Raw genomic sequence first — 27127 nt, 5'->3', positions numbered from 1 at the left:
GCAAAGTCTTGAGGAAGGTGTGGAACTGAGCCAAGCAGATATGTGAGGGAAGAGCCCTCCAAGCTGCAGTGGATTAGCTAGGGCAATGATTCTCAGTGTTTTGGTCTCAGGTCTCCTTTACACTCTTCAAATTTGTTGAGCTTTTGTTTTATAGTTGACATTTTAGATCCCATGAAAGGGTCCTGGGCTTACAGGGATCCCTGGGGCATCCTTTGAGAACTACTGAGCTGGAGCAAAGTCTCTTAGGGAGGCACACGACTGGTCTGTTGTAGGAACTCCAAGGGTGCCTGTGTGACCAGAGAGTGATCCAGGGGAGAGTCAGGAGAGGAAGTCAGAGAGGTAGGTAACTGTGTCCCAATCACGCAGGGCCTTCCAGGATCATGTAAAACCTTAAGTTTTACTCTGAGGCACATGGGGCATCATTGAAGAGCTTTGAGCACAGAAGGGGTATGATCTGACTTAAGGTTTTAAGAGGACACTGTGGTTGCCATGCTGCAACTAGACTGGAGGACACAGGAGTGTAAGTTGGGAGACTTGTAAGAGGCTATTACAATCATTCAGGGGAGGCAACCACTTTATCAGTTAACTCTAAATACATCAGTAGGCTCATTACAAACTCCTTTTGTATTGTTACAGTGATGCCACTTCCCTCTGACTGAGTCACATTCAATGTATTCTCTTCTCTTCCCCTTATGGCCTTATGTAAAGATGTTATTTCTTAATTGCACATTTCCTGTAATTTTCTTGTTAAAAGGCAGTACCGAAAAAAAAATCACTTACTTTCATAGCTCCTTTTTAATATTTTCAATTCTTACTCTTTTATCAGCAGACTAATTTTTCTAGGTCTTTTCAAACATATACTACTTTGAAAGGCAATTATGAATTCTTTTGTTAACATTTTTGTTAGTCATTTTTTTTCCCAAACCCATGGTGTTTTTTTTGAGCAAAAATCACCATAGCGAAACCTTTGACATATTACAAATATGGCACCCTGAAGTACAGAACCACATCTATTCAGAGTATTGCCTGGCCATGTAAGTTTGCCTTTAATAGTCCATTCCAGCATTCAGTGAGGCCGGTGACTTCTGGAAGGTACAACCTTCTATAGTCATTCTCTGGGCTTCCTCTGGTTTTTGCAGAGATCAGACTGGTGAATTAAACACCAGTGACGTGATGGTGACCACCACCTCTGCATCCCAGGATTTTAACGGTGACATTAATTTCCACTCTCTCACTTAGAATGTAATAATTGGTTTTCATTTACTACCTCGACTTGGGTGCAATTTCAGGGCTTCCTTACACTGACGGGTCTTACCCACAGGACTGGAAACCAAAATGAGGTTATTGCAACGACTAAATATATCATCCCCAAATATACATGTGGGTACTGGAGACATGATCACTGTGAGCCACATTTGAGTCAAGACGCCCCTGACCCCTTTAGATCCCACTTTAATGGGGTGACCATTTTGACCCTTTGGGTTTCTATGAGCCAATCAATGTCAATGTTTTATTACTGGTCCAGGTTTCCTCATTTTCTCCTCAAGTAAATGATAGACTATTAAAAAAAAAAAAGAAAACTGTAGTATGTTTAAGCTTATTTATTCTATCTCTAAAATTTGTATCACAGAGAAAATGTCACCTTCTCTTATGTCAAGATGGCTTATAATCCATGTCTCAATCTAATAGATCAACCCTATTTTTAAATTCTTTGACTGTTTTAAAGCAGTGGTGTACTCAAATTTGGTCGTGCCAGTAGCCATGGCAACCACAGACCTCAAAGGCTACCTTTGTGGAAAGTCACTATTAGGACTTGGCAGCCCTCCACCGTGGACCCTCGGCTCACACCCGCTGAGGTGGGAAAGAGGCATCAAACGTGGCCTCCAGTGGTGAGAAGATTGGAGGCACTGGCTGAGTTCTCGCAGGTGTGGAGACCCACAGAAGCCTAACACGGAACAGATTATTGTTTATTTTCTGGTCAATGAAAAGACCCAAACCTAAGTTATATAAAAGGAGAGGATAATGGAAATGGAAAATTTCTAAGAATAAAAAGAAGAAAATTAGTGAAACAATTTGAAACACTTTTCCTAGCTCAAGAAAATGCATTTGATAATTTCCTGAATGTCTCTAAAAGTATGGTTATACATTTTGCTATAATGAAATTTTAAGTCACTTTTAATGAAATTCGATTCACAAACAGCACAATTCACCCACCTTTAGTGTGAAGCTTGGTGAGCTGTAACAAATATAAAGGATAATCACCACCCCACCTGAGATAGAAAACCTTTCTATAACTTCAAAAATTAACTCCTTCCAAAAAAGAGTGGATCTATGTATATGGATAACTGATTCACTTTGCTGTACAGCAGAAACTAACACAACATTATAAATCAACTACACTCCAATAGGGATTAATTTAAAAAAACAATTAACTCCTGCTCCTTTAGAGTCAATCCCTCACCCCCAGGCTCTGGCAGCTACTGATCTCTGTATTTACAGTTTTGCCTTTTTAGAACGTTTTATAAATGACCTGGCTTTTTCCACATACCAAAATGCTTCTGAAATTAACCCTGTTATTCATCAGTAGTTCACTCCATTTTATTGCTCAGCCCTTATTTCTTTAGATCAATATGTCCCAATTTATATATCTCTTTATAAATTGATGGATAGTTGGGTTGTTTCCAGTATGTAGCTATAATGAATGAAGCTGTTATAAACATTCATGTTCAAATCTCTGTGTGGGTATTTTTTACATTTCTGTTGCGTAAATACCTAAGACTATTCAAAGACACTGCACCATTGCACCCCATCAACAACGTAGAAGAGATCCAGCTCTGCACACTCAAGCATTTAATGTTGCCAATTTTTCTTGTTGTTGTTGCTTAATTTTAGCTCTCCTAGTAGCTGTGTATTAGTATCTCATGGTGATTTTAATGTGAGTTTTTCTGATGAAAACTGATGGAAAGAAAGCGCCTTTCTATGTGTTTGCTCTCCAAATCATTTCTTTTTGGTAATGCATCTGTTCAAATATTTTAATGAGTATGTTTAAGTTCTTTATGTATTATTGATACAGTCTCCCATCAGATATGTGTTTACAAACATTTTCTTTCTGGTCTCTGGTTTGTCTTTTTATTTTCTTTTCAGTGTCTTTCAAAGAGCAGGGAGTTAAATTCAATTACCCAGTTTTTAGGGGTTCTGCTTTTTATATATGTTCTATAAAATCTTTGCCTAACCTAAGATCTCAAAAATTTTCTCCTATGTTTTCTTTAATTTTTGAATTTTATTTTTTAATACAGAAGATTCTTATTAGTCATCCATTTTATACACATCAGTGTATACATGTCATTCCCAATCACCCAATTCATAACACCACCATCCCACCCCCCAACTGCTTTCCCCCCTTGGTGTCCATACGTTTGTTCTCTACATCTGTGTCACAACTTCTGCCCTGCAAACTCGTTCATCTGTACCATTTTTCTAGGTTCCACATACATGTGTTAATATACGATGTTTGTTTTTCTCTATCTGACTTACTTCACTCTGTATGACAGTCTCTAGATCCATCCACGTCTCAACAAATGACCCAATTTTGTTCCTTTTTATGGCTGAGTAATATTCCATTCTATATATGTACTACCTCTTCTTTATCCATTCATCTGTTGATGGGCATTTAGGTTGCTTCCATGACCTGGCTATTGTAAATAGTGCTGCTATGAACATTGGTGTGCATGTGTCTTTTTGAATTATGGTTTTCTCTGGGTATATGCCCAGTAGTGGGATTGCTGGATCATATGGTAATTCTATTTTTACTTTTTTAAGGAACCTCCATACTGTTCTCCATAGTGGCTGTATCAATTTACATTCCCACCAGCAGTGCGAGAGGGTTCCCTTTTCTCCACACCCTCTCCAGCATTTGTTGTTTGTAGATTTTCTGATGGTGCCCATTCTAACCAGTGTGAGGTAATACCTCATTGTAGTTTTGATTTGCATTTCTCTAATAGTTAGTGATGTTGAGCAGCTTTTCATGTGCTTCTTGGCCATCTGTATGTCTTCTTTGGAGAAATGTCTATTTAGGTCTTCTGCCCATTTTTGGATTGGGTTGTTTGTTTCTTTAATTTTGAGCTGCATGGGCTTCCCTGGTGGCGCAGTGGTTGAGAGTCCGCCTGCCGATGCAGGGAACGTGGGTTCGTGCCCCGGTCCGGGAAGATCCCACATGCCACGGAGCGGCTAGGCCCGTGAGCCATGGCCGCTGAGCCTGTGCGTCCGGAGCCTGTGCTCCGCAACGGGAGAAGCCACAGCAGTGAGAGGCCCGCGTACCGCAAAAAAAAAAAAAAAAAAAAAAAAAAAATTGAGCTGCATGAGCTGTTTATATATTTTGGAAATTAATCCTTTGTCCATTGATTCGTTTGCAAATATTTTCTCCCATTCTGAGGGTTGTCTTTTTGTCTTGTTTATGGTTTCCTTTGCTGTGCAAAAACTTTTAAGTTTCATTAGTTCCCATTTGTTTATTTTTGTTTTTATTTCCATTACCCTAGGAGGTGGATCAAAAAAGATCTTGCTGTGATTTATGTCAAAGAGTGTTCTTCCTATGTTTTCCTCTAAGAGTTTTATAGTGTCTGGTCTTACATTTAGGTCTCTAATCCATTTTGAGTTTACTTTTGTGTATGGTGTTAGGGAATGTTCTAATTTCATTCTTTTACATGTAGCTGTCCAGTTTTCCCAGCACCACTTATTGAAGAGGCTGTCTTTTCTCCATTGTATATTCTTGCCTCCTTTGTCATAGATTAGTTGACCATAGGTGCGTGGGTTTATCTCTGGGCTTTCTATCTTGTTCCATTGACCTATGTTTCTGTTTTTGTGCCAGTACCATATTGTCTTGATTACTATAGCTTTGTAGTAGAGTCTGAAGTCAGGGAGTCTGATTCCTCCAGCTTCGTTTTTTTCCCTCAAGACTGCTTTGGCTATTTGGGGTCTTTTGTGTCTTGAAAAAAATTTTAAGATTTTTTGTTCTAGTTCTGTAAAAAATGCCATTGGTAATTTGATAGGGATTGCATTGAATCTGTAGATGGCTTTGGGTAGTATAGTCATTTTCACCATATTGATTCTTCCAATCCAAGAACATGGTATATCTCTCCATCTGTTGGTATTATCTTTAATTTCCTTCATCAGTGTCTTATAGTTTTCTGCATACAGGTCTTTTGTCTCCCTAGGTAGTTTTATTCCTAGGTATTTTATTCTTTTTGTTGCAGTGGTAAGTGGGAGTGTTTCCTTAATTTCTCTTTCAGATTTTTCATCATTAATGTTTAGGAATGCAAGAGATTTCTGTGCATTAATTTTGTATCCTGCAACTTTGCCAGATTCATTGATTAGCTCTAGTAGTTTTCTGGTGGCATTTGTAGGATTCTCTATGTATAGTATTATGTCATCTGCAAACAGTGACAGTTTTACATTTCTTTTCCAATTTGTATTCCTTTTATTTATTTATTTATTTATTTATTTATTTATTTATTTATTTTTCTTCTCTGATTGCTGTGATTGCTCTGATTGCTGTGGCTAGGACTTCCAAAACTATGTTGAATAATAGTGGTGAGAGTGGACATCCTTGTCTTGTTCCTGATCTTAGAGGAAATGCTTTCAGTTTTTCACCATTGAGAATGATGTTTGCTGTGGGTTTGTCATATATGGCCTTTATTATGTTGAGGTAGGTTCCCTCTAGGCCCACTTTCTGGAGAGTTTTTATCATAAATCGGTGTTGAATTTTGTCAAAAGCTTTTTCTGCATCTATTGAGATGATCATATGGTTTTTATTCTTCAATTTGTTAATATGGTTATTGATGTTAATCACATTGATTGATTTGCATATATTGAAGAATCCTTGCAACCGTGGGATAAATCCCACTTGATCATGGTGTATGATCCTTTTAATGTGTTGTTGGATTCTATTCGCTAGTATTTCTTCTTGCTTCTGCTGTCTGCCCTCTGGTTGATGAGGCTATCTAAGTGACTTAAGCAAGCTTCCTGATGGGAGGGACTGCTGGTGGGTAGAGCTGGGTGTTGCTCTGGTTGGCAGAGCTCAGTGAAACTTTAATCCACTTGACTGCTGATGGGTGGGGCTGGGTTTCCTCCCTGTTGGTTGTTTGGTCTGAGGCAACCCAACACTCTAGCCTACCTGGGCTCTTTGGTGGGGCTAATGACAGACTCTGGGAGGGCTCATGCCAAGGAGTACTTCCCAGAACTTCTGCTGCCAGTGTCCTTGTCCCCACAGTGAGCCACAGCCACCCACTGCCTCTGCAGGAGACCCTCCAACACTAGCAGGTAAGTCTGGTTCAGTCTCCCTGGGGTCACTGCTCCTTCCCCTGGGTCCCAATGCACACACTACTTTGTGTGTGCCCTCCAAGAGTGAAGTCTCTGTTTCCCCCAGTCCTGTCGAAGTCCTGCAGTCAAATCCCACTAGCCTTCAAAGTATGATTCTCTAGGAATTCCTCCTCCTGTTGCCGGACCCCCAGGTTGGGAAGCCTGACGTGGGGCTCAGAACCTTCACTCCAGTGGGTGGACTTCTGTGGTGTAAGTGTTCTCCAGTCTGTGAGTCACCCACCCAGCAGTTATGGGATTTGATTTTACTGTGATTGGGCCCCTCCTACTGTCTCATTGTGGCTTCTCCTTTGTCTTTGGATGTGGGGTATCTTTTTTGGTGAGGTCCAGTGTCTTCCTGTCGATGACTGTCCAGCAACTAGTTGTGACTCTGGTGCTCTCACAAGAGGGAGTGAGAGCACGTCCTTCTACTGTGCCATCTTGGTTCCTCTCCTCTGTTAGTCATTTTTTATTTATTCATTTTGACTCCATGTTTTTTTTTGCTCTTTTTATCAGACATATTTTTCTACAATGAATGTCTTACATTTTAAACTAGCTCTTTCTTTGACTTCAATTCCAACAAGAATTTTTTTCTGAATACATTTTTTTTGGTACATGAGTTCATTATAAAGTAAAAATAGAAGTTTCTTTCCCTTGGTACATAAAAAAATCAAGTAAGTCTATATCATCTGTTATGATTCAATTAGAATGCAGTCACTCTGTTTCTCTGCATTTTAAAAATTCTTTCTACTCATCTATTTCAAATCTCAATGTTATTTTGAAAGATAATTTATTATGCAGCATTGGTTTCTATGTCTATTTCATCCTCTTGAAGAAGAAGCTTCACTAATCTTCCTTTACCCACCCCTCATTTCCTGTCCCTTGTTGGCTCATGAGGATGTGATCAATTTAGGCATATATTTATGTTATTTCTCATTCACTTCTGGTTTCCATACTGAGGCACTTGAAAAAATCTTACTGAACCAACTAAAACATTTTAAAACTTTTAAAAATTGAGGTGTAACTGACATACAACATTATATTCGTCTCAGGTGTATAACATAATGATTTGATATTGAATATATTGCCAGATGGTGTCCACCATAAGTCTAGTTAACTATCTGTCATCATACATAGTTACAAAGATTTTTTTCTTGTGATGAGATCTTTTAAGATTTACCCTCTTAGAAACTTTCAAATATGCAACACAGTATTATTAACTGTGGTCACTATGCTGTACATTACATCCCCATGGGTTATTTATTTTATAACTGGAAGTTTGTACCTTCTGACTACCTTTACCCATTTATCCCACTTCCTCCCTCCCACCCCCCAATCTGACAACCAGCTAATTGCTCCCTCCTCCCTGTATCTATGGGCTTTGTTCTTTTTGGATTCTCCATACAAGTGAGCTCCTATTATATTTGTCTTTCTCTGTTTTTTTTTTTTTTTTTGCGGTACGCAGGCCTCTCACTGTTGTGGCCTCTCCCATTGCAGAGCACAGGCTCCGGACGCGCAGGCTCAGCGGCCATGGCCCACGGGCCCAGCCGCGGCATGTGGGATCCTCCTGGACCGGGGCACGAACCCGTGTCCCCTGCGTCGGCAGGCAGACTCTCAACCACTGCACCACCAGGGAAGCCCCTTTCTCTGTTTTTACATAGCATAATCCCCACAAGATCCATCCATGTTTTTGCAAATGGCAAGATTTCACTTTTTATGTCTAAATAATATTTCATTATGTATACATATGTGTGTGTGTGTGTATCACATTTATCCATTAATGGACATATAGGTTGTTTCCGTATCTTGGCTATTGTAAATAATGCTTCTGTGAACATAGGAATGCATATATCTTTTCAAGTTAGGTGTTTTTGTTTTCCTTAGATAAATACCCAGAATTGGAATTGCTGTATCATGTGATAGTACTACTTTTAATTGTCGAGGAAACTCCATATGGTTTTCCACAGTGGCTACACCAATTTACATTCCCACCATTAGTGTACAAGGGTTACCTTTTCTCCACATCCCTCCTCACAAACACTTGTTATTTCTTGTCTTTTTCATAATAGTCATTCTAACAGGTGTCAGGTGATATTTCATTGTGATTTTGATTTGCATTTCCTAATGATTTGTGATATTGTTTTTTCACATATCTGTTGGCCTTCTCTATATCTTCTTTGGAAAAATGTCTATTCAGATCTTCTGTCCATTTAAAATCAGATTGTTTGTTTTTTTTATCATTGAGTTGTGTGAGTTCTTTACATATTTTGGATATTAACACTTGATCCAATATAAGATTTGCAAATATTTTCTCCCATTCAGTAGGTTGCCTTTAATTTTGTTGATGGTTTCCTCTGCTGTGCAGAAGCTTTAGTCTGAGGTAGTCCCACTTGTTTATTTTCACTTTTGTTGCCTTTACTTTTAGTGTCAAATCCAAAAATATCATTACCAAGGTGGATGTCAAGAAACTTACTACTTATGTTCTCTTCTAGGAGTTCTATGGTTTCAGGTCTTACATTCAAGTCTTTAATCCATTTTGAGTTAATTTTTGTGTATGGTGTAAAAGATAATGGTCCAACTTCATTCTTTTGCATGTGGCTGTTCGGTTTTCCCAACACCATTTATTGAAGAGACTGTCCTTTCCCCGTTGTATATTCTTGGCTCCTTTCTCATAAATTACTTGACAATATATGTATGGGTTTATTTCTGGGCTGTATTCTGTTCCATCAATCTATGAGTCCAAAACTATTGTTTCTTAAATTTAAGTGGAATTGAGTTGGTTCAGGGGTAGCACTGGTAGTTATTAATCCAGAAAAGGAATTTTGGTGTATTCTGTATAAATGGATCTTAACATGCTCTTAAATAGAGATGAGATGTTTCAGTGTGCTCATTAACTTGAGCCAAAAATTACATGAAGCCTTTCCTCTCATGAGGAGAAAGAGTAAAAAAGTACAAATTGGTTTATTGAAGATGACTAATAATTCTATAGTTAAATTTTCAAATTAAAAAAAAAACCCTACCCTTATTTCTAAGCCGTTAAACTCTTATAAATAAAGAATAAAGTTAATAAATAAAATTATCATATTGACTGATGTCACCAATTTTATTGTTTGTTTTGATTTTATAATTTTTTTTGCAATTTCATATTCCTCCAGTTTGTAGGTTAATTAGAAAGTACTTTGAAACTTCTTTTTTTGTTGTTTGTTTTACTCAGACAGTGTCCTCTTCTCCTTGCTCTCCCAAAGGAAGAGAAGAATGATCATCAGTGGCCAATGGCAGTTGCAGAACCAACACCAAGAACCAGCTTCACACTCAGGAGAGAACAATAAGCTTCTTCCTCAGAGTTTCAAGTGCTCTGCACATTCAGAGAAACTTCTCTCATAATGAACTACAGAAATGATCCCTGAAAACATAATCTTTGAAATTCCTATTTTCGGTGCAGGCAGTTCCTGACTTATGGTGGTTCCACGATTTTTCAACTTTACAATGATACAAAAGCAATATTCATCCAGTGGAAACTGTACTTCAAGTTTTGAATTTTGATCTTTTCCTGGGCTAGTGATTTGCCCTAAGATACTCTCTTGTGATGCTGGGCAGCGGCAGTGCTGCAGCTCCCAGTCAGCCACGCAATCACGAGGATAAACAACTCGTACACTTACAACTATTCTGTGCCCATACGCCCATTCTGTATTTTTCTTTTCCTTACAGTATTCAATAAATTACAGGTGACATTTCAACATTTTAGTACAAAACAGTCTTTGTGTTAGATGATTTTGCCCAACAGTAGGCTAATGTACGTGTTCTGAGTACATTTAAGGGAGGCTGCACTAAGCTGTGATGTACAGTAGGTTAGGTAGATTAATGTGGTTTCAACTTAATATTTTCAACTTATAATGGGCTTATTGAGACTTAATCCACCGTAAACTGAGAAAGATCTGTGTTATACTTCTCTTGAGTCTATATAGGGCAATTGCTACATATGTAGGGTGTACATATAATTTATTTTCTAAATTGGAGCAAAACTGAGAAATAAAAGGTGCACTAGAACCTAGGACAATGCGTGTAATTGTGACTGTCCCCAGCACACCAAAATATCTCATCACCCTATAGACATGTATTGGAGAAGCACATTTCTTTCCACGGTTTTTGTGTCCTGAAGGGAAAGAAATTTCCAGAATAGTATGGTAGAAACACTTTTATCTTTTCTCTGCCTCTTCCCTTATCCCTCCCCAGAAGAGGAGGAGATTCATGAGTCTGGGAGAAAACTGAGCATGTAATCTCCAAGTACAACCACTGCCAAAGCAACCAATGTAATACTTGATACTTCCAAAAATAAAGATTTTCCCAGATGCTTGCTGCAGAAGGTTCTGATATTATATAAAATGATAAATGTTTGCTTGATAATTCTAATTTTCAATATCCATGTGGAGTTTTGAAAAATTAAATTGAAAAATATCTCTCTCTTCACTACAACTCCCTCTACTGTAAATCTTTTCAAAGTCTTCAGGTAGAAACTTCTTTTTAAAGGAAAGCTTTCTTCTCATTTTTACGTATCATCAAAAGATGCCTTCTCTGTTTCTGAGAATCCTCTGTTTAATAAAATTTAAATTTAGCTTTTGCCTTTTTGCACTCATTAAGGGTGCAAATCAAGTTCAACCTACTTTATTTTGTGTATTCTTGAGCTACATTTATTATTAATCTAAAATTTAAAATCTAACCCAAATTGTGGAGCCCAAGTTGGGAAGGTTTTGTTTTTGTTTTTCATCTTTTAAAGACTTCCCTACAAAAGAGTGCCAATGAGTATATGTCACTTTTGAGCAGCCTATAAATCTTTCCATGGTATTGAATCTTTAATTTTAAAGACAGAAACAAAAGATACTAAAAGCAAAGCTAAACATTAACAAATGCCTATTTTCAACTGCTTGAAAAAATAAGATGGCTTAATAAATAAAAAAGAAAGATGCAGGGCTTCCCTGGTGGCGCAGTGGTTGAGAGTCTGACTGCCGATGCGGGGCGCGGGTTCGTGCCCTGGTCCGGGAGGATCCCACGTGCCGCGGAGCGGCTGGGCCTGTGAGCCATGGCCTCTGAGCCTGCGTGTCCAGAGTCTGTGCTCCGCAGCGGGAGAGGCCACAACAGTGAGAGGCCCACGTACCACACACACACACAGACACACAGACACACACACACACACACACACACACACACACACACAAAGAAAGATGCAGTACTGTTCCAAATATATCTTTTAGATTATGAAATATCTACAGTCATATACTACTGTATCAGCTAGCATTACCCGTATCTCTTAAATCCACTAGTATTTCAGGACTAAAAGACATCAAGCTCCTGATTATCTACTATGACTCTAAATATAGTGTCAGTTTGTTCTTTTACCTCTTCAGGAGTAAATTCAGTTGAGTATATGGGAGTCAAGAGGCCTGAACCATCCAGGCATCTTTTTTTGAGACGGAATCCTCTCTTTACTCTAGCTGAAGGATCCCTAGGGAGAGACATCAAGAGGACACAGAGACTGCACTTGAGTCTGAGGAAGAATGCTGCCTTCACTAAGTGGATTCACTCATAAAACCCATAACTGTCTTGAAACTGCTATACTGAAGGTCATTAGTCAGCATCTGATTGCCTCAGCAAGTTGTCTTTTCTTGGTTCTCATCTTGCACAGCTCATTACCTTCTTTAAATGCTTGTGGACTCTTATCCTTGGGTACACTGTCCTGACTTCCCTTTTCTCTCGTGGCTTTTGTTTTTTCCTTCTGTTAGTGGATATTTTCTCTCCTTCTTCAATTTTGAGGTGATTTCCAAAATCTTCTTGTCTCACCTTTTGCCTGTAGATATTTTCTTCCTTTGTGTCAACCGCCTCCTCAACAAAGAAGATTCCCACTTCTATACTTCTAGAAAAATTCCTAACTTCCTGCTAGACTTCTCCACCTCGAGCTATCTACACCTCGCAAAGCAGCGTGTGTTACCATTTGCGCAGGCCCTTTGTCTCTCTTCCTCTGCGGTTTTCTTCCTGCTCTTCCCTCCATCTGGAGCCCCTTTGCAAATTCAACCTGTTCAAATCCTGCTTAAGTTCAAGCCTCAAATACACTTCCAGCTCAAAGCTTATCAAGACTTCTTTTCACCACATTTGATATCTTCACGTTTTGAACTCAGGTGGCACTCTGGGTTGTCTAACCTACAGAAATGATTCAACTTTGTATAATTTGTTGGTTATTTATATACCCTTATGCTGTAATTCATAATTTACTCGTACTATACTATATACATGTTAAGAAAATGTAGCTTTCCCCCGCTATAGCCAGGCTGATTACCTTCACAAGCCACCACCCACCTGATGTGAATAAAGCACAGTAGTAAATGGCATATATGACATGACAATTTTTTCCTAAAGAAACATGTGATGAGTGTGGTTATTCACATATTTTTCCTGACTTTACCCACCATTGAGGATAAGTGGTTCACATGTGTAATAATACACAAACTCCAGTGTCTGAGACCCCTCATGTGGCTATACAATACTTTACTCTGTCCCCGCCAATTTGTACCTTGAGGAGTCCTAGAGGAAGGGAGAAGAAAGATCCTGATTTAATCAGCACGTTGCATTCCTTCTGCTCCAGTGTCCTTTGCTCAGACTTTATGACCCCTTGTCACAGTTCACTCAAGGGGTTTGTCCCACCCGTTTTCTGTGTGGCTACCAATCTACTCCACTCCTCCAAAGAGCGATCTTCTTATCTCTCCCCAGATATCTGAGAAGCTTGCTATTTTAATTCCACGGGGAAATTATAGGTCCCTGTGGCAGTAGGAATCACAGTGCTTTCTTCTATATCATTGTTCTCTTTTATTCAGAGCAGTCAAGCTCTTGAAGGGAGGAGAAAAAGAGGGGTCAGAAGATGGTCAAGCCCAGTATCACACTGTACTTGTACCTGTTCCCTCCAATCTTTGGGTGCTGGACCTCAATCTACCTACCCTTCAAGAATACTATACTCTTCTTGTACCCGCTCCAGCCGAATCTCTTTCGGGGAGCCTGAGTTCATCTGACAGATCTTACAAATTGGAAACCTATCTGCAGGGAAGATTCATATTTTCTCCCACAGTCCTAGACTCAGTGAAGATCAGAAAATATGTCTGGACTCCTGTTCCAGTGTCCTTGAGGTCATTAGACTGACGTGGCTCTAATGCCATGGCAATCTGTGTAAGTAAGCAAACCAAAGTCTAAGTCTGTATTTTATAAGCTTTATAGAAAATTTTTTACTCCTTTGTTATTTTTTGTAGGGGAATTTAAATAATTTGAATTTGACCTGACATCATTTTATTACAAATTGGAAATATGGGTGAATTTGAACAAATGCTCTATGGAGTCAAATCTGCTTTAATCATTATTTCCTTTCTTTTTCTTTTTAGAAAACTACTATGGCTCTCTCTGAGAAAATCAAAACCGTAAGTAACCTGCAGGTAAAAAATAAATCTATTGATGCCATGTGGCTTCTACAGGGCTCCAACTTTCATGCAAACAAGACATGCCTTGAGAGAAAATTTCACCTATGTCTGGAATGCCCCACAGCACATTGTAAGAGGCTCTATGATGTTATTATAAACCTTTGTTGGTTTAAAGTTGTTGTAAACCGCAGTGTGATTTTTTACTGGATCCTAAGTTAATTAAGTGTTATCATAATGAACTTAGTGGTTGTTGATTTCATCATATGTAAAAAACATATCTATCTGGGAGACGTCACAAAGTTTACTGTCATTGAGTGGAAAGAATGAAATCCCCAATTACATATGAATTTGGAGATATATATAGACATATATATCTGTATATATGTCTCTATACACACACCACACACACACACACGTGTATGTTTAGAACCATGTTAATTGGTTCACTTTTTAGTTGAAGAACATGCATAACAAAAAGCTAAACCACATCTTTTTCACCTTTGGCACTGTCCTGGGCAGAATTGAAAGTGAGGCCCACAGAACTCTGAATGCTATTGGCAAAATGATGTCCCTTTCCCAATACTTCTCACTACAGAATATCTAAGATACCAATGACAAGTAGGAGGCTGTAATTGGAACTGATGACTTACCTCCCTTTAGGACTCCATCAGAATGCATTCCATCATGCCTTTAACACATAAAGCCCAAACTCCCAGGTTATTTGTATCACTTGTATTTTCCTCTATACCCTGTCATGGAGCCAAATTCACATCCCTCCCTGACCTGACAAACCTGTCCATTATATCCTCTGTAATTTAAAATCTGTAGTCAAGAAAATCCCCTAGATCATACATCTCTTTTTCTGAATGGTCACTTAACTTTCTTGATATAACAGAAAACTGGCAGTCTTCTGCTTCCCCTGCAGCATTCTTTTTAAGTTTATTCTTTAATTATGGTAAAGTAAACATACAATCAACTTACCATTTTAATGATTTTTCAAATGTACAGTTCAGTGATATTAAGTACATTCACATTGTTGTACAATCACCTCCACTGTCTACCTCCTGGACTTGTTTCCCTGAAGCCCTCTTGATTGATGGTTATTTTCTCTCTCACCTGTCACCTCCCATTGGACAGGGAAGGAGCAGGTGTCCCCTCATTACTGTTTGGGACCATTGCCCTTCCATTCGCTACTTATTGGACAACCCCAATTTACTGAAGCGTATGGCATCAGTTTAAACTGAACATCAGGCCAAACCTCTCAGAGCTGCATCATCCACAGATCGCTAGTTGCAATGACCAGATTTTAGCACTTTGGTCACTCGATATAGAGTTAAATTCAAAGTTCAATTTAAAAAAGTTAATATTTTTCTTTTTTCTTTGGCTTAAATCCTTTGGGAACATATCTGTCATGAGAGAAGGGAGGTATGTTTTGCTTCTTCTCCATTGTCTTTCTTCCAAATACTAGGCTGCTGCTGGCTCCTTCAGGGTGGAAGAGGGGATGGAGTGGCTTCAGGGAGAAGCAGGAAATGTTTACTTGAGACGTATCAATCTGTAATTGAATCTTTAAACCTGACTTTTGTCTTATGAGGGCTTTCATGGCAAAACAAGAGAAAAAGTTAAAAGACGATGAGAAACTGGGAAATACTTCATGCTATTTAATGGAACTACATAATATATTTCATAATATATTTAACAAACTCCACATATGTATGTTGTTTCTAGCTTTTCTCTATTGGAAATATAGCTCCCATGAACACAATTTTGTCAATGTTTTCCCATTTAAATCGATTTTATTTTTTAAAGAATTTTTAAGTTCACAGCAAAACTAAGCAGAAAGAGTTTTCCTACCCCTCCCCACCCCGTCTCCACACATGCACAGCCGCCCCTGCTGTCAGTATCCCGCATCAGAACGGTACATTACAGTCGGTGAACGTAGAGCGATGCATCATCATCATCACCCAAAGTCTACAGTCCACATTAGGGTTAACTCTTGATGTTGTACATTCTACAACATCAGGGTTTTGAAAAATGACATGAATCCACGATTGTCGTATCATATAGAATAGTTTCACTGCCCTAGAAGTCCATGGATTTTTTTTTTTTTTCCGGTACGCGGGCCTCTCACTGTTGTGGCCTCTCCCGTTGTGGAGCAAGGCTCCGGACGCGCAGGCTCAGCGGCCATGGCTCACGGGCCTAGCCACTCCGCAGCATGTGGGATCTTCCCGGACCAGGGCACGAACCCGTGTCCCCTGCATCGGCAGGCGGACTCTCAACCACTATGCCACCAGGGAAGCCCCACTGATTTTTTTTTTTTTACTGTCTCCGTTGCCTTTTCCAGCAGATTATATACTGAGAATACTTTTCAGATTGGTTTGTTTCACTTAGTAATATGCACTTCATGGCTTGATAGCACATTTCTTTTCAAGGCTGAATAATATGCCATTGTCTGAATGTACCACAGTTTATTCATCCATTCACCTATTGAAGGGCCTCTTAGCGGCTTCCAACTTTTGGCAGTTATGATTAAAGCTGCATCCTTGTGCAGGTTTTTGTGTGGACATAAGTTTTTAAGTAATTTGGGTAAATACCAAGGAGCAAAATTTCTCTATCAAATTGTAAGAGTATATTTAGTGTTGTAAAAAACTGGCAAACTGTCTTCCAAATTAGCTGTTGCATTTTGCATATCTTCTTTAGGGAGGTATCTATTCAGATCTTTTCCCTTTTAAAATCAGGTTGTTGGGTTTTAAGAGTTTTTGGTAGATTTTGGATAATAATCTTTTATTAGATATGCTTTTTGCAAATATTCTCTCCCAGTCTTCAGTTTGTCTTTTCATTCTCTTGATATCATCTTTCACAGAGCAGAAGTCTTTAATTTTCCCAAAGTCCAGCTGTTCATTCAATACGTTTAGGAGGAAAAGAAACATAGCACCATGACAAAAAGTTGGAGGATCTCAGAGGTCTCTAGCCCGCCTCTCACTCAGACATGGCTCTTTTCTTACCTGTTTTAGCACTTTTTGATGGGGCTCTCCCCATTCCAGAAGGAAAACTGCCCTATGGGGACAGTATTAATCCCTGGAAAGTTCTTGAGTATGTTGAGCCTACTCTGCTTCTGGATAACTTCATACCACTACTAGTTCTAATTCTAACTTCTCGTGCAACACAGAATAAATCAAATCCTTATTTCAAAAGTCAGTTCCCCAGGTATTTGAAGACACCAGTCATGCCTACCAAAGTCTTCTCAATAAGTTATTCCTCAAGTAACAGATCTCTCAAATCATGTCACTTTTCTCAAATCCTTTTGGGAAAAAGACTAGGTTATATTTATTCATTCAAAAACTATTTATTGAGTTGCTACAGTGTGTCAGATAAAATATGTTATTAATAATATTGAGTAGAAAATAATAATAATCCATGCAGATAGTTTGTCTTGATAGAAAATGAGAGAATGAGATGAGCCATATTTTAATGAAAGTCTTTTTCATAACTTTCCCATTTTTTGGTACTTTTTGATTTTGGAAGTAAATTATGGGCTAAATAAATGAGCTCTACTTCAGAAGACTAAAACTCTAGTATTACCTGAGTAATAGTATATTGAAGTGTTTTAATACTATCTTGTTGCTTTCCATTTATCACATATCAACAAACAGTTTGGATATTTCTCATTTATTGTCTAAATAACATTTATTATGTTATCATAATATCATTATGTTCTTCATATTATAAGTACAAAATCACTTAAAACCAACTCTGCTGAATATTTTCTTTCCAGTGTCTCAATTTAACTGAGAGACTTGATTTTCATTTAATGAACAGAATACTAGTTAGTATAATGGAAGAATGATCTTCTTTCTTGTTTCATTACTTAGACAAATTGTGAAACACAAGTACTAGTGTTAGTAGAGACTTCATACAATGCAGAGGAGCTTTGCTGTAGCATGGCCACTTTCTCATTCTGGCTTTTGAACACTTTGCCTTTCTACTGGATCTCTGATTCTCCACTCCTTGTAGGGAAGGAAAGAATGCAGATGGTCCGTCAATCATTCCCTCTGTCTTTCATCTCTCCCTATTTCCTGCTTCTTTACTCTTGGTCTATAATCATGAATGTAACCTTCTCTCTTTCTCATCTTGGTGAATTATAATCTACTTAGTCACCCAACTTGAGAGTCACTTGGCTGCCTCCCCTCTTTTTCTATTACCCAGTAGGTAACTAAAACTTATCCATCTTAATTTCCAAATAACTGTTCAGTCTGTCTCCTCTGCTTTACAAGGACTGACCTTGCCTTTGTTGAGGCCCTCATCATTTCTCACTGAATAGTTTCCATCATCTCCTATTTGGGATCCCTGCCTGCCATCTTGACTTCCCCCTCCAATATGATTTTTTGTGACAGCCAAAAATACCTATCAGAGTTGCAAATGGGGACTTCCCGGGTGGCGCAGTGGTTAAGAATCTGCCTGCCAATGCAGGGGACATGGGTTCCATCCCTGATCTGGGAAGATCCCACATGCTGAGGAGCAACTAAGCCCGTGCGCCACAACTACTGAGCCTGTGCTCTAGAGCCCACGAGCCACAACTACTGAACCCATGCACCACAACTACTGAAGCCCACACACCTAGAGCCTGTGCTCCACAACAAGAGAAGCCACCACAATGAGAAGCTCACGCACCACAATGAAGAGTAGCCTCTGCTCGCCACAACTAGAGAAAGCCTGGGTGCAGCAACGAAGACCCAACACAGCCAAAAATAAATAAATAAAATAAAATAAATAAATTTATTTTTAAAAAGTTGCAAATATGTGGTCTTCCAGTACTAAAACTTTCTTGTAGTTAAACCCTAGGACTTTAAAATAGCGTAATAAAATAAAATAGCATAAAAGACACTTGGATCCTACTTATATACAATGATTCAGATGCCTTTACTTCTCCCCAAGTCCCCTGTGCTTTTTACCGTAAGAGTTACTGGCACTTCTCTGGATGGATCATGCTTTTTCATACATATGAGCCTCTGCCATTTTTCTTCCTTCTGGATATAAAACTCTGCTCTCTCTAGTCTATTTTATCAATTTATACTCATTTCCAAAGACCCTTCTAAAATTTCACCTCTTGAAGGAAGTCTTCCCAGACTTTTCCATGCAGCATTAAGCACTTCCTCTAATCTATATATATCTTGTTGGTGCTAATATGTAATTTAATTTGTTACGCTGTAGTTATATATGTCTGTCTCAATCATCACAGTAAAGCACTCCCTCAAGAACAGGAACTGGAATCTATTTCATTTTTATATTCCTAGTGTCTAGAATATTGCCTGGAGCATCATAAATATTTATCAGGTCAGTATCCCAGGCAGAATTACCCTTTCCAATTCTGCTCTATAGTCCTTTGTTTTAGACGCAAAGATAACATTATCAATGTGCTCTTTACCACAGTTGATGGATTGAGACTTACTGAATTGTCAATGACTAAATATGGTTGGCACAAACCGCTTGTGATCCTTCTCTTTTCTAGGAGGACTTAGTACATGCAGTTGGTGAGAGTGCAGCATTGGGGACGGCAGGAATAATATTGTGGGGAGGATATGAATATTCTGATTCAAAGGTAAGCAGTGATTACTCCATCAGCATCTTGGGGGTCTTCTAGATATTGATTTTTTTTTAATTTTTCAGGTTGGAGACAAACATTTGCAGATTATCTACTCACTTGACTTTAATAAAGCACAAAGAGGACAGGCACTCACATTGAGCACTTACTCTGTACCAGCCACTGTTGCTGGTAGTAGCATAGAAAGGGCACAAGTTTTCCAATCAGACAACCCTAAGTGAGAATTCAAATTTTGCATTCTAGGGGTGTAATCTTGGACAAGTTAATTAACCTCTCTGAGACTCCATTTCTCCATCTAAAAAAAAGGATTGAAATAAAACCTATTTTGCCAGAATTTTGGTAGATTAAATGATGTAATATATATGTGGCAAAGAAAGAATACTAAACTTTAAAAATAAATATTTTTTCATCCACATGGAGGATGGATTCTCCAAAAGTGATTCTTTATTTTCTGATTATCTATGATAGAAATGCTCATGGGAGGAAAAATATATTTATATAAACTTTATTAACAATCTACTCTTGATAGAAATGCTCACATGGAATAACTCTATTATTTTTCCACAGCTGACTTTGGACATGTTCAGTTGGTGGCCTGTCACACTACCTAAGTGAAAATTCTGAAACCACAGTTTTTCCTCACTTCTAGGTATTAACACATAGTTCAATTTTCAGGTATTAAAACATCCAGTCTCATAAAATATAAAAACAGCCACGTCTTTCTCGTTCAGCATTGCACGAGTCAGCGTGGTGGGGTTAGTAAGAGCAGGAGGGTTGAATTGCTTGGGTTCCAGTGTTCACTTTTTGCTACCTACTAGCCATTTGACCTTGAGCAAATCTCTACAATTTCTTTATCTGTAAAATGGGGCAAATAATAGTATCTATCTCATAGGGCTGATATGAGAATGACATTATTCATACACGTAAAGCACTTAAAACAGTACCTGGCACATGGTAAGTGCCATATAGGTGGTGGTTGTTATTCTCCAGGTTAAAACTTCTTGCTTCTCCTCCTCACACCCCAAGCCTGGGTCTCAGTTATGGGGAAGAGGAGCACCATCAGTTTCGTTGCTCATTTGCTTCAAGGATGGGTGAGACTAGGGTGGAGAGGAGACAGCTGGGCAAGGTACTTTTTATTTATTTGGTGACGTTTATAATTGTTGTTGTCTCTTGAAGACCTTTGCACGTGGCTGCCATGTAGGGTCTGGCTCCTTCTTGCATGAGGGGCCCTTGAGATTTGGTTAGGGACACTCCCAACACCCACAAAACTTGCACCTCCAAGCTTTTGCTCCTGAGGCATTGGAAAGAGGGAGCTGGCATATGCTGAGATGGGGAAGGCTGTCAGAGCAGCAGGCTGGGAAGAGGATCAGGAGATCAGATTGGAGTAGGTTAAGGTTGAACTGTTTGTGAGACATCCAGGTGGAGATGTCAAACAGGCAGGTGGGTGTACAGTCAGTCAGGGATAAAGTGTGGGAAATACACATTTGGGAGTTCTGTTTAAGGCAGTGAGATGGGATGAGTTTATCCAGAGAGAGTATAGCTGGAGAAGAGAAGGGGTCCAAGAACTAAGCCTAGGGCACTCCAGGGTTAAGAGGTAGGGAAGCTGAGCAAGAGCTAGTAAAGGAGATTAAGGAGCATTCAGTGAGATAAGGAAAAACCAGGAGAGTGTGACATCCTGGAAGATGAGTGAAGAAGGAATTTCAAGGAAGAGGACTGGGACAGAACAGGGGATGCCCCAGTTGAACTTGATTGGGTTTACCTGTGTTCTATGCTCTCTTTGATTACAGTCTCCCCCCAATCTTTTCTTTTCTTCCTCCTCCCTCCCCCTTCTTTCTTTCTTCCTTCCTTTCTTTCTTTTTCTTTCTTTCTTTCTTTCTTTCTTTCTTCCTTCCTTCCTTCCTTCCTTCCCTCCTTCCTTCTTTTCTTTTTTCTTTCTTTCTTTCTTTCTTCCTTCCTTCCTTCCTTCTTTCTTCTTTTTCTTTCTTTCTTTCTTTCTTCCTTCCTTCCTTCCTTTCTTTTTCCTTCTTTCTTCCTTCCTTCCTTCCTTTCTTTCTTTCTCTCTCTCTCTCTCTCTCTTTCCCTTCCTTCCTTCCTCCCCCTTTCCTCCCCCCACTTTCTTTCTTTTTCTTCCTTTCTTTTTTATTTTATGGTTTCCTGGTTTTATTTTTTTCCATCTGTCCTAGAAACCTCCTCAGATGCCTCAGATAAGGAGTCTTGTCCTGACTAAAAATGACATTTTTTCCTAAATATAGTATGAAGCTGGCCTAGACTGAATGTGCCTTGAACAAAAATATTACACACAGGATTTTCAGAACTTGTAATTGCCCAAGTGATCCTTGTTCAACTGCCTGCCATTAGGTGCTTTATTCTGCCTTATGACTTTGCATTTGAACCCCTAAATCCTTATTAGATGGATTCACATTTCCGGGGCCTCTTCTCCCAGAGAAACTATCCCACTGTTTTAAATTAATTGGAGTTTTTTATACAAAATAACTGACGCGCTAGTTGAAAACACACTTGATGTTTATTGAATCTACTAGGATTTTCCCATGGTCCTTCCTTTATGGATCAAGGCAGGCATTGATGAAGATTCTAGCCAGATTATTCTGGGTTAGCTGATGATGTCGTTTCAATTAGGCTAGCCCATTCTAGCCGCACAGTGTGATCATCCATAGGTGGAAATATGTCCTAGTGTTAAAGCCCAAAACTGTGGACACATCAATGGCACCCAACCGTAGACTTGTGGGAAGACAACCTTACTTTCTATATGCTATACAAGTGACTTAGGTATTTGGTTGTAAATAATGATCTTTTATAGACTCTCCTACAACCCAACTGATGAATAAATAATGGATGATATATTTATACTATGAAACTGAATCACTGCTAAATTTTTTTATTAAAAAGGGCTACATGTATTAACATGGGGGAAAAAAATCTCAAGAATGTTGTTTGAGAAGCAAGTTGTATAAAATAAAATATCCCAAATAATATAAATTTATATAAAAATTTAAAAACACACTGGGACTTCCCTGGTGGTGCAGTGGTTGGGAATCCACCTGCCAATGTAGGGGACACAGGTTCGATCCCTGGTCTGGGAGGATTGCACCTGCCGCGGAGCAACTGAGCAACTAAGCCTGTGCGCCACAACTACTGAGCCTGCGCTCTAGAGCCCGTGAGCCACAACTACTGGGCCCACGTGCCACAACTACGGAAGCCTGCGTGCCTAGAGCCCGTGCTCTGCAGCAAGAGAGGCCACCACAATGAGAGGCCCACACACCGCAGTGAGCAGTGGCCTCCGCTCGTCACAGCACGGGGGAGCCCATGCGCGGAGGCGAAGACCCAACACAGACAAAAATAAATAAATTAATGAATTAATTAAAGAAAAAAGAAAAGTAGAAAAAAATTAAAAACACAAAATAATATTACATATTGTTTATAATTACATTTATATGTAGTAAAGTTATAAAAAGATGGATGCAAGGACTACGCCCCGCCCCCAACTTCAGGAGGACGGTTATCTCTGCAGAGGTAAGAAGAGGAGTGGGAGAACTTGGCAGTCTTAGAAAAATCTGACCTGATATTAACATAGATGAAGTATCAGTATCAAAATTGTTTCACAATTAAATTTAAATTTAAAAAAACCCACGTTAATGATTTTCTTTGTAAAGCGTTACTACAAATATCTCTTTAAGGATAGTCTCTAGTGGAAAAATGTGGAATCATCTTCCCCCGAAAATGGTTTGAAATTGGTTCGTTAGTGTATTCCTAATCAAAGGCATGGATCATCACTTACGGGACTTTATAAGGACTTAGTCTATCATTTAAATGATTAATCACTGAAACGCTCTTTCTTCCCAGCCTTACCAGATATAAAATTCAGGTATTAATAAATAACACCTGGATAATGGAATCACATTATGAAAGTGATCTAAATAGATCTCTGTTTTTCCTACAGGAGACCTGCTTGTCTGTGCAAAAATTCATTCAAGGGCCATTGGACAGTTATGCTGTTAATGTGACAACAGCAGCCAAACTCTGCAAAGTCTATGTCACAATAATGGAAGATGTGTTCGAAAAGCACCTGAATCCTCCTCCTATCTGCATATGCCTGAAAGTAGCAGTAAGAAATATGCCCTAAGAGCTTGAGAGTCATCATTTCTCCAGCCAATAAACTGAAGACGATAAAGGACATGAAGGATGGGCTTGTGTGTCACTGCTGTCATGGCTGGCATGGAGAGTCTTGCCAGCAACGTTCTTCGGATGTCCTGAGAGGGAAGGATAAGCCTCCTATGGCTAACTTTAAATTATCGGTTTCTCTGCATGACCTTCTCTGCGATTCTGTTGATTTTTTTTACCCCCTACGACAACGTCAATATTTCCTTGAAATACTGAAGGGTAGGAGATGCTGATTTTTTTTCTTTAACTTCAATCTACTTCTAAAATATCTGTTGGCTTTAAAGTAAAATAAATAAATAAATAAAGGTATTCATTGGCTCCATAGAGCCATTAGATAGAGCAATTATTTATTGGGTACTTACTTCATGCGAGGCACTAAGGATAAGGATGTGAATGTACCGAAGTCTCTGTCCTTGGGGAGCTTAAATTATTGTGGGAAAATGAACTATAATAAATAAACAAATACGTTTATATCAAATGGTGCTAAGTGCAGTGGAGGCTAACAAAGCAGGGTAAAGGGATTAGGGAGTGTGGGAGAGCTCTGGAAATTACATCTAAGGTCGTGAAATGTGGCTGCCTAATGAGAGGACCTGAAGGCAGGAGGCACAGATCACAGATGTGTCTGAGAAGAGCATTCTTGGATTAGGGAAGAGCAAATGCAAAAGTCGTTAAGTGGGAGCAGGTTTGGAGGGTTTCAGGGCCTCAAGAAGGCCACTGTGGCTGATGCAGGATGAAGAGTGAGCCAGGTCATTAACTGACTCTATTTGAACTAAGAGTTTGAGTGAAGGTAACTTTAAAAAAAGAAGAGAAATTTCTGGAAGAAAATGGGTCAAGTAAGATGTTATCTACATTTTATTATTTTTTAAAAAAATAAATATACACTTAAATTGGACAGCAACAGGAGCATCTATTATGATTAGATGTTGCTACGATAGTTTTGAGACTCTGATTGCTAATAGCAAATTGAGAAATTGGTAATAAAGTCATGTGAGATATGGAACGTACAATAACATGGGAGCTACAGAAGGCGACCATTGTGTTATAGCTGTTTCTGTTCCAACAATTGGGAAATCCTACATGATACAAGTGACCCCAGGATACCAAGTCATGGGGCAAGAGGGAATCTATACTGAGTGCTGTAGGGCTCAATTTAATCCAAAGTATCTCTAGGGCTCTTAGAAATTCATTTGGCAATCATCAGTATCAGAAGGTAAGCCCTATTAGACTCCCATAAATGGAATTTGTATAGGAAATTCTTTGATGTGATACCTGCTGGTTTATTAAAGTGTACTGTATCGAAGCAATTTCCTTTGAGTCTTGAATGCATGGCAAGTCATTTGAAAAATTCATATGACGACTTGATCTGACCTAGTTGTAATCCAGATCATTTTCTTTCATAAAGATTCAAAAGAAATTATACTATCTCAAATACCGTTTCCCTCCCTAGTTTAGGGAAGATGTTTTCCTGCCTGAAACTTTCCAAATATTAGACTTTTCTTGGTACTTTATCCAGCCATATAGAACGTTGATAGGTAGATCACACTCAGCTTCAAACTTCATTTGTTTGTCTATTTTCTCATTTTCAGGAGAAGTAACTTTAAAGAGGCAGTGAAATATAGTAAGCTAAATTGGGGGCTCTTTGTAAGTTCCCCTATTTTGTTGGTATCCTGCTGCACCAAGACTGCAATTACAGTAATTCGATTCTCGTGCCCAAGCAAGAAATGTTTCTACAACTGTTAAAAAGTTGGTGCTAAGCCATGATAAGTGAAAAAGAATAGCTCCTTCTATCCTTACAGTAATAAGTTTTTCAACGATTATTATACGAGTTTCGATATGCAGTGGATTCCAGTAAGGCAGGCAAAGGCAAATATTAATACATATTATCACCATTTTGAAGATAAAGAAAATAAGATACAGAGATATTGAGAGGTATAGCCAATTTTACCCACTAATCAGTGAATATATAAAGGATGGCATACACATCACTGCTTTCCACTGTTTAAACTAACATGCCTCCAAAATAGTCAAGGCATAAGAAGGATTAAGGTAGATGAAAGAAAAAGGGAAAACGTATGGAAAAGACATAGAAGAAAATAGGACCCCCCAATTCTATTCCCCACAAATAATCATTTAACTTTTTCTAAATAAAAAACGTTATATTTTATTTCACTTAAATTTAATAGCAAGCAAAAGAAACGTTTTAAAACCAAAGGATGCCACATTTCTAACAACAGATACTTCAAAAATTTTGGCTTGTTAAAAAAAATCTGCTCAGGTTAAAAACAGATTATGAAAAGCATTGAATTTTTGTTATTTATTTTGACTTGCATAACTTTGGGTTTCCAGACCATAGTGCTTAGTAAACTGTCTCATAAAAACTCATCAATTATGTCTAATCCAAAGACAAACACATACATCTCTATTTTTCTTAAATAAAAGATCGAAATTTAAACTCCATTACTATGTTTATGATAATTCTCCAAGAGACATTAATAAAGGATACACTGTAATCAAAATATCTTATAAATACTACAAACCACTTTAGTAAATGAAACATACCTTGTAAGATGATTGGTAATACCTGTTAGAAACCCTGAGAGTGCCCATCTCGCTCCCGAATTACCTGAACAATGATACTTTGTCTGTTGTCTAGGGCAGTGCTCTTTCTTACCTCCCATTAATTGTTAAAAAAAATCACAGTACCCTTTATTGGACACAAACTTTTTGATGAGATACTTGCTTTCTTCCAGTCTTGTAATTGTTCCACACCATTAACTTTTAAATCAGAAAGAATGTATGTCTTCATCTCAGTAGCAGTATGTCATACTTTCTGGTCCTTAGTAAATTCATGTCATTGTGTTTATCTGTATATTGGAGATATTCTTTACAAAGCCGCCTAGCTTTCTCTCCTAATTCAAACTCCCATCTTCAGCTCAGGATAATTTTCTTTGATTATTTTTCATTCTCTCTGTTCATTTAAGAAATTACTATGAGATGGATCTTAGCACTTCTAGATCTATACTCAGTGTTGCTTTTCTTTCATGTATTCTAAGCCTTTGTCTTTTTTGTTTTGTATTATGGATTTGCCCACTTTTTCTTCTGGAATGCTAGTCTAGTCTTCACAATATTCTGACACTCGTATTTTTAATTCCAAAGAATTCTTTTCTTGTGTGTGTATGTGATCCTTGGCTATCCATTTATATTTATGGGGGAACAGAGTGATTGCAAACCGTCATAGGGATCCCCCAACCCCTGCCAGCCCCCTGCCTTTGTTTGGGTATATTTACTCAACAGGACTCTATGTTGAATGGGAGAATGGGCTGTAGACTGTGAAAGGGGCTGAGGCACGCTGACAAGTAAGATTCCATCTGGGGCATGTGAGCAGAAAACAGGCAGGTTGGTAGGAACACTCACAATCATCAGAGTAAGGAGAAAATTACCTTGGAAGAGGAGTGTAATTCCCTCGAGGGCTGAGAAACCTTTTTATGCCCTCTGTGCCCACTGGGGAGACCCAACTATACCCAGCTCAGCACTGCTCTTGTAT

The 27127-nt window shown here is 38.7% G+C and overlaps 1 protein-coding gene, 1 long non-coding RNA gene and 1 other non-coding gene across 5 annotated transcripts; 2 read left to right on the top strand and 1 right to left on the bottom strand.

Annotated features, from left to right (window-relative positions):
- Window positions 1-6265: 6265 nt before the first annotated feature.
- Window positions 6266-10824, top strand: LOC113618156 (uncharacterized). Its single transcript, XR_003431900.1, has 2 exons — window positions 6266-6315; window positions 9566-10824. It is a non-coding gene; the product is annotated as an uncharacterized LOC113618156 (long non-coding RNA).
- Window positions 9560-9770, bottom strand: LOC113618647 (small nucleolar RNA U3). The gene has a single exon (XR_003432078.1). It is a non-coding gene; the product is annotated as a small nucleolar RNA U3 (small nucleolar RNA).
- A 719-nt stretch (window positions 10825-11543) lies between the features above and the next one.
- LOC113618155 (hyaluronidase-like) lies at window positions 11544-24479 on the top strand. Of its 3 annotated transcripts, none has more exons than XM_027102057.1 (4): window positions 11544-13560; window positions 13770-13805; window positions 19312-19401; window positions 23363-24094. In XM_027102057.1, the coding sequence occupies exons 1-4, from the start codon at window positions 13549-13551 to the stop codon at window positions 23543-23545; spliced, it is 321 nt and encodes a 106-aa protein (XP_026957858.1). In that variant the 5' UTR covers window positions 11544-13548; the 3' UTR covers window positions 23546-24094. The 3 variants fall into 3 exon arrangements, 1 of the variants encoding a protein (XP_026957858.1); XR_003431899.1 differs by lacking the exons at window positions 11544-13560; window positions 13770-13805 and adding exons at window positions 18523-19136; window positions 19972-20053 and having other exon boundaries at window positions 23363-24479; XR_003431898.1 differs by lacking the exons at window positions 11544-13560; window positions 13770-13805 and adding an exon at window positions 19972-20053 and having other exon boundaries at window positions 18523-19401; window positions 23363-24087.
- The last annotated feature ends 2648 nt before the right edge of the window (window positions 24480-27127 follow it).

Source organism: Aethalodelphis obliquidens, unplaced genomic scaffold (genome assembly GCF_003676395.1).
Source record: "Aethalodelphis obliquidens isolate GAN/ISIS:26980383/991018 unplaced genomic scaffold, ASM367639v1 scaffold5, whole genome shotgun sequence".
Taxonomy (NCBI): domain Eukaryota; kingdom Metazoa; phylum Chordata; class Mammalia; order Artiodactyla; family Delphinidae; genus Aethalodelphis; species Aethalodelphis obliquidens.
This window is presented reverse-complemented; position numbering and strand designations above follow the sequence as displayed.

Bases quoted from the DNA above. Each gene is read 5' to 3' on its own strand.
- LOC113618155 (XM_027102057.1), top strand. The intron at 13,806-19,311 runs GTAAGTAACCTG...TCTCTTTTCTAG, and splicing joins TCTCTGAGAAAATCAAAACC to GAGGACTTAGTACATGCAGT. The intron at 19,402-23,362 runs GTAAGCAGTGAT...TTTTTCCTACAG, and splicing joins ATGAATATTCTGATTCAAAG to GAGACCTGCTTGTCTGTGCA.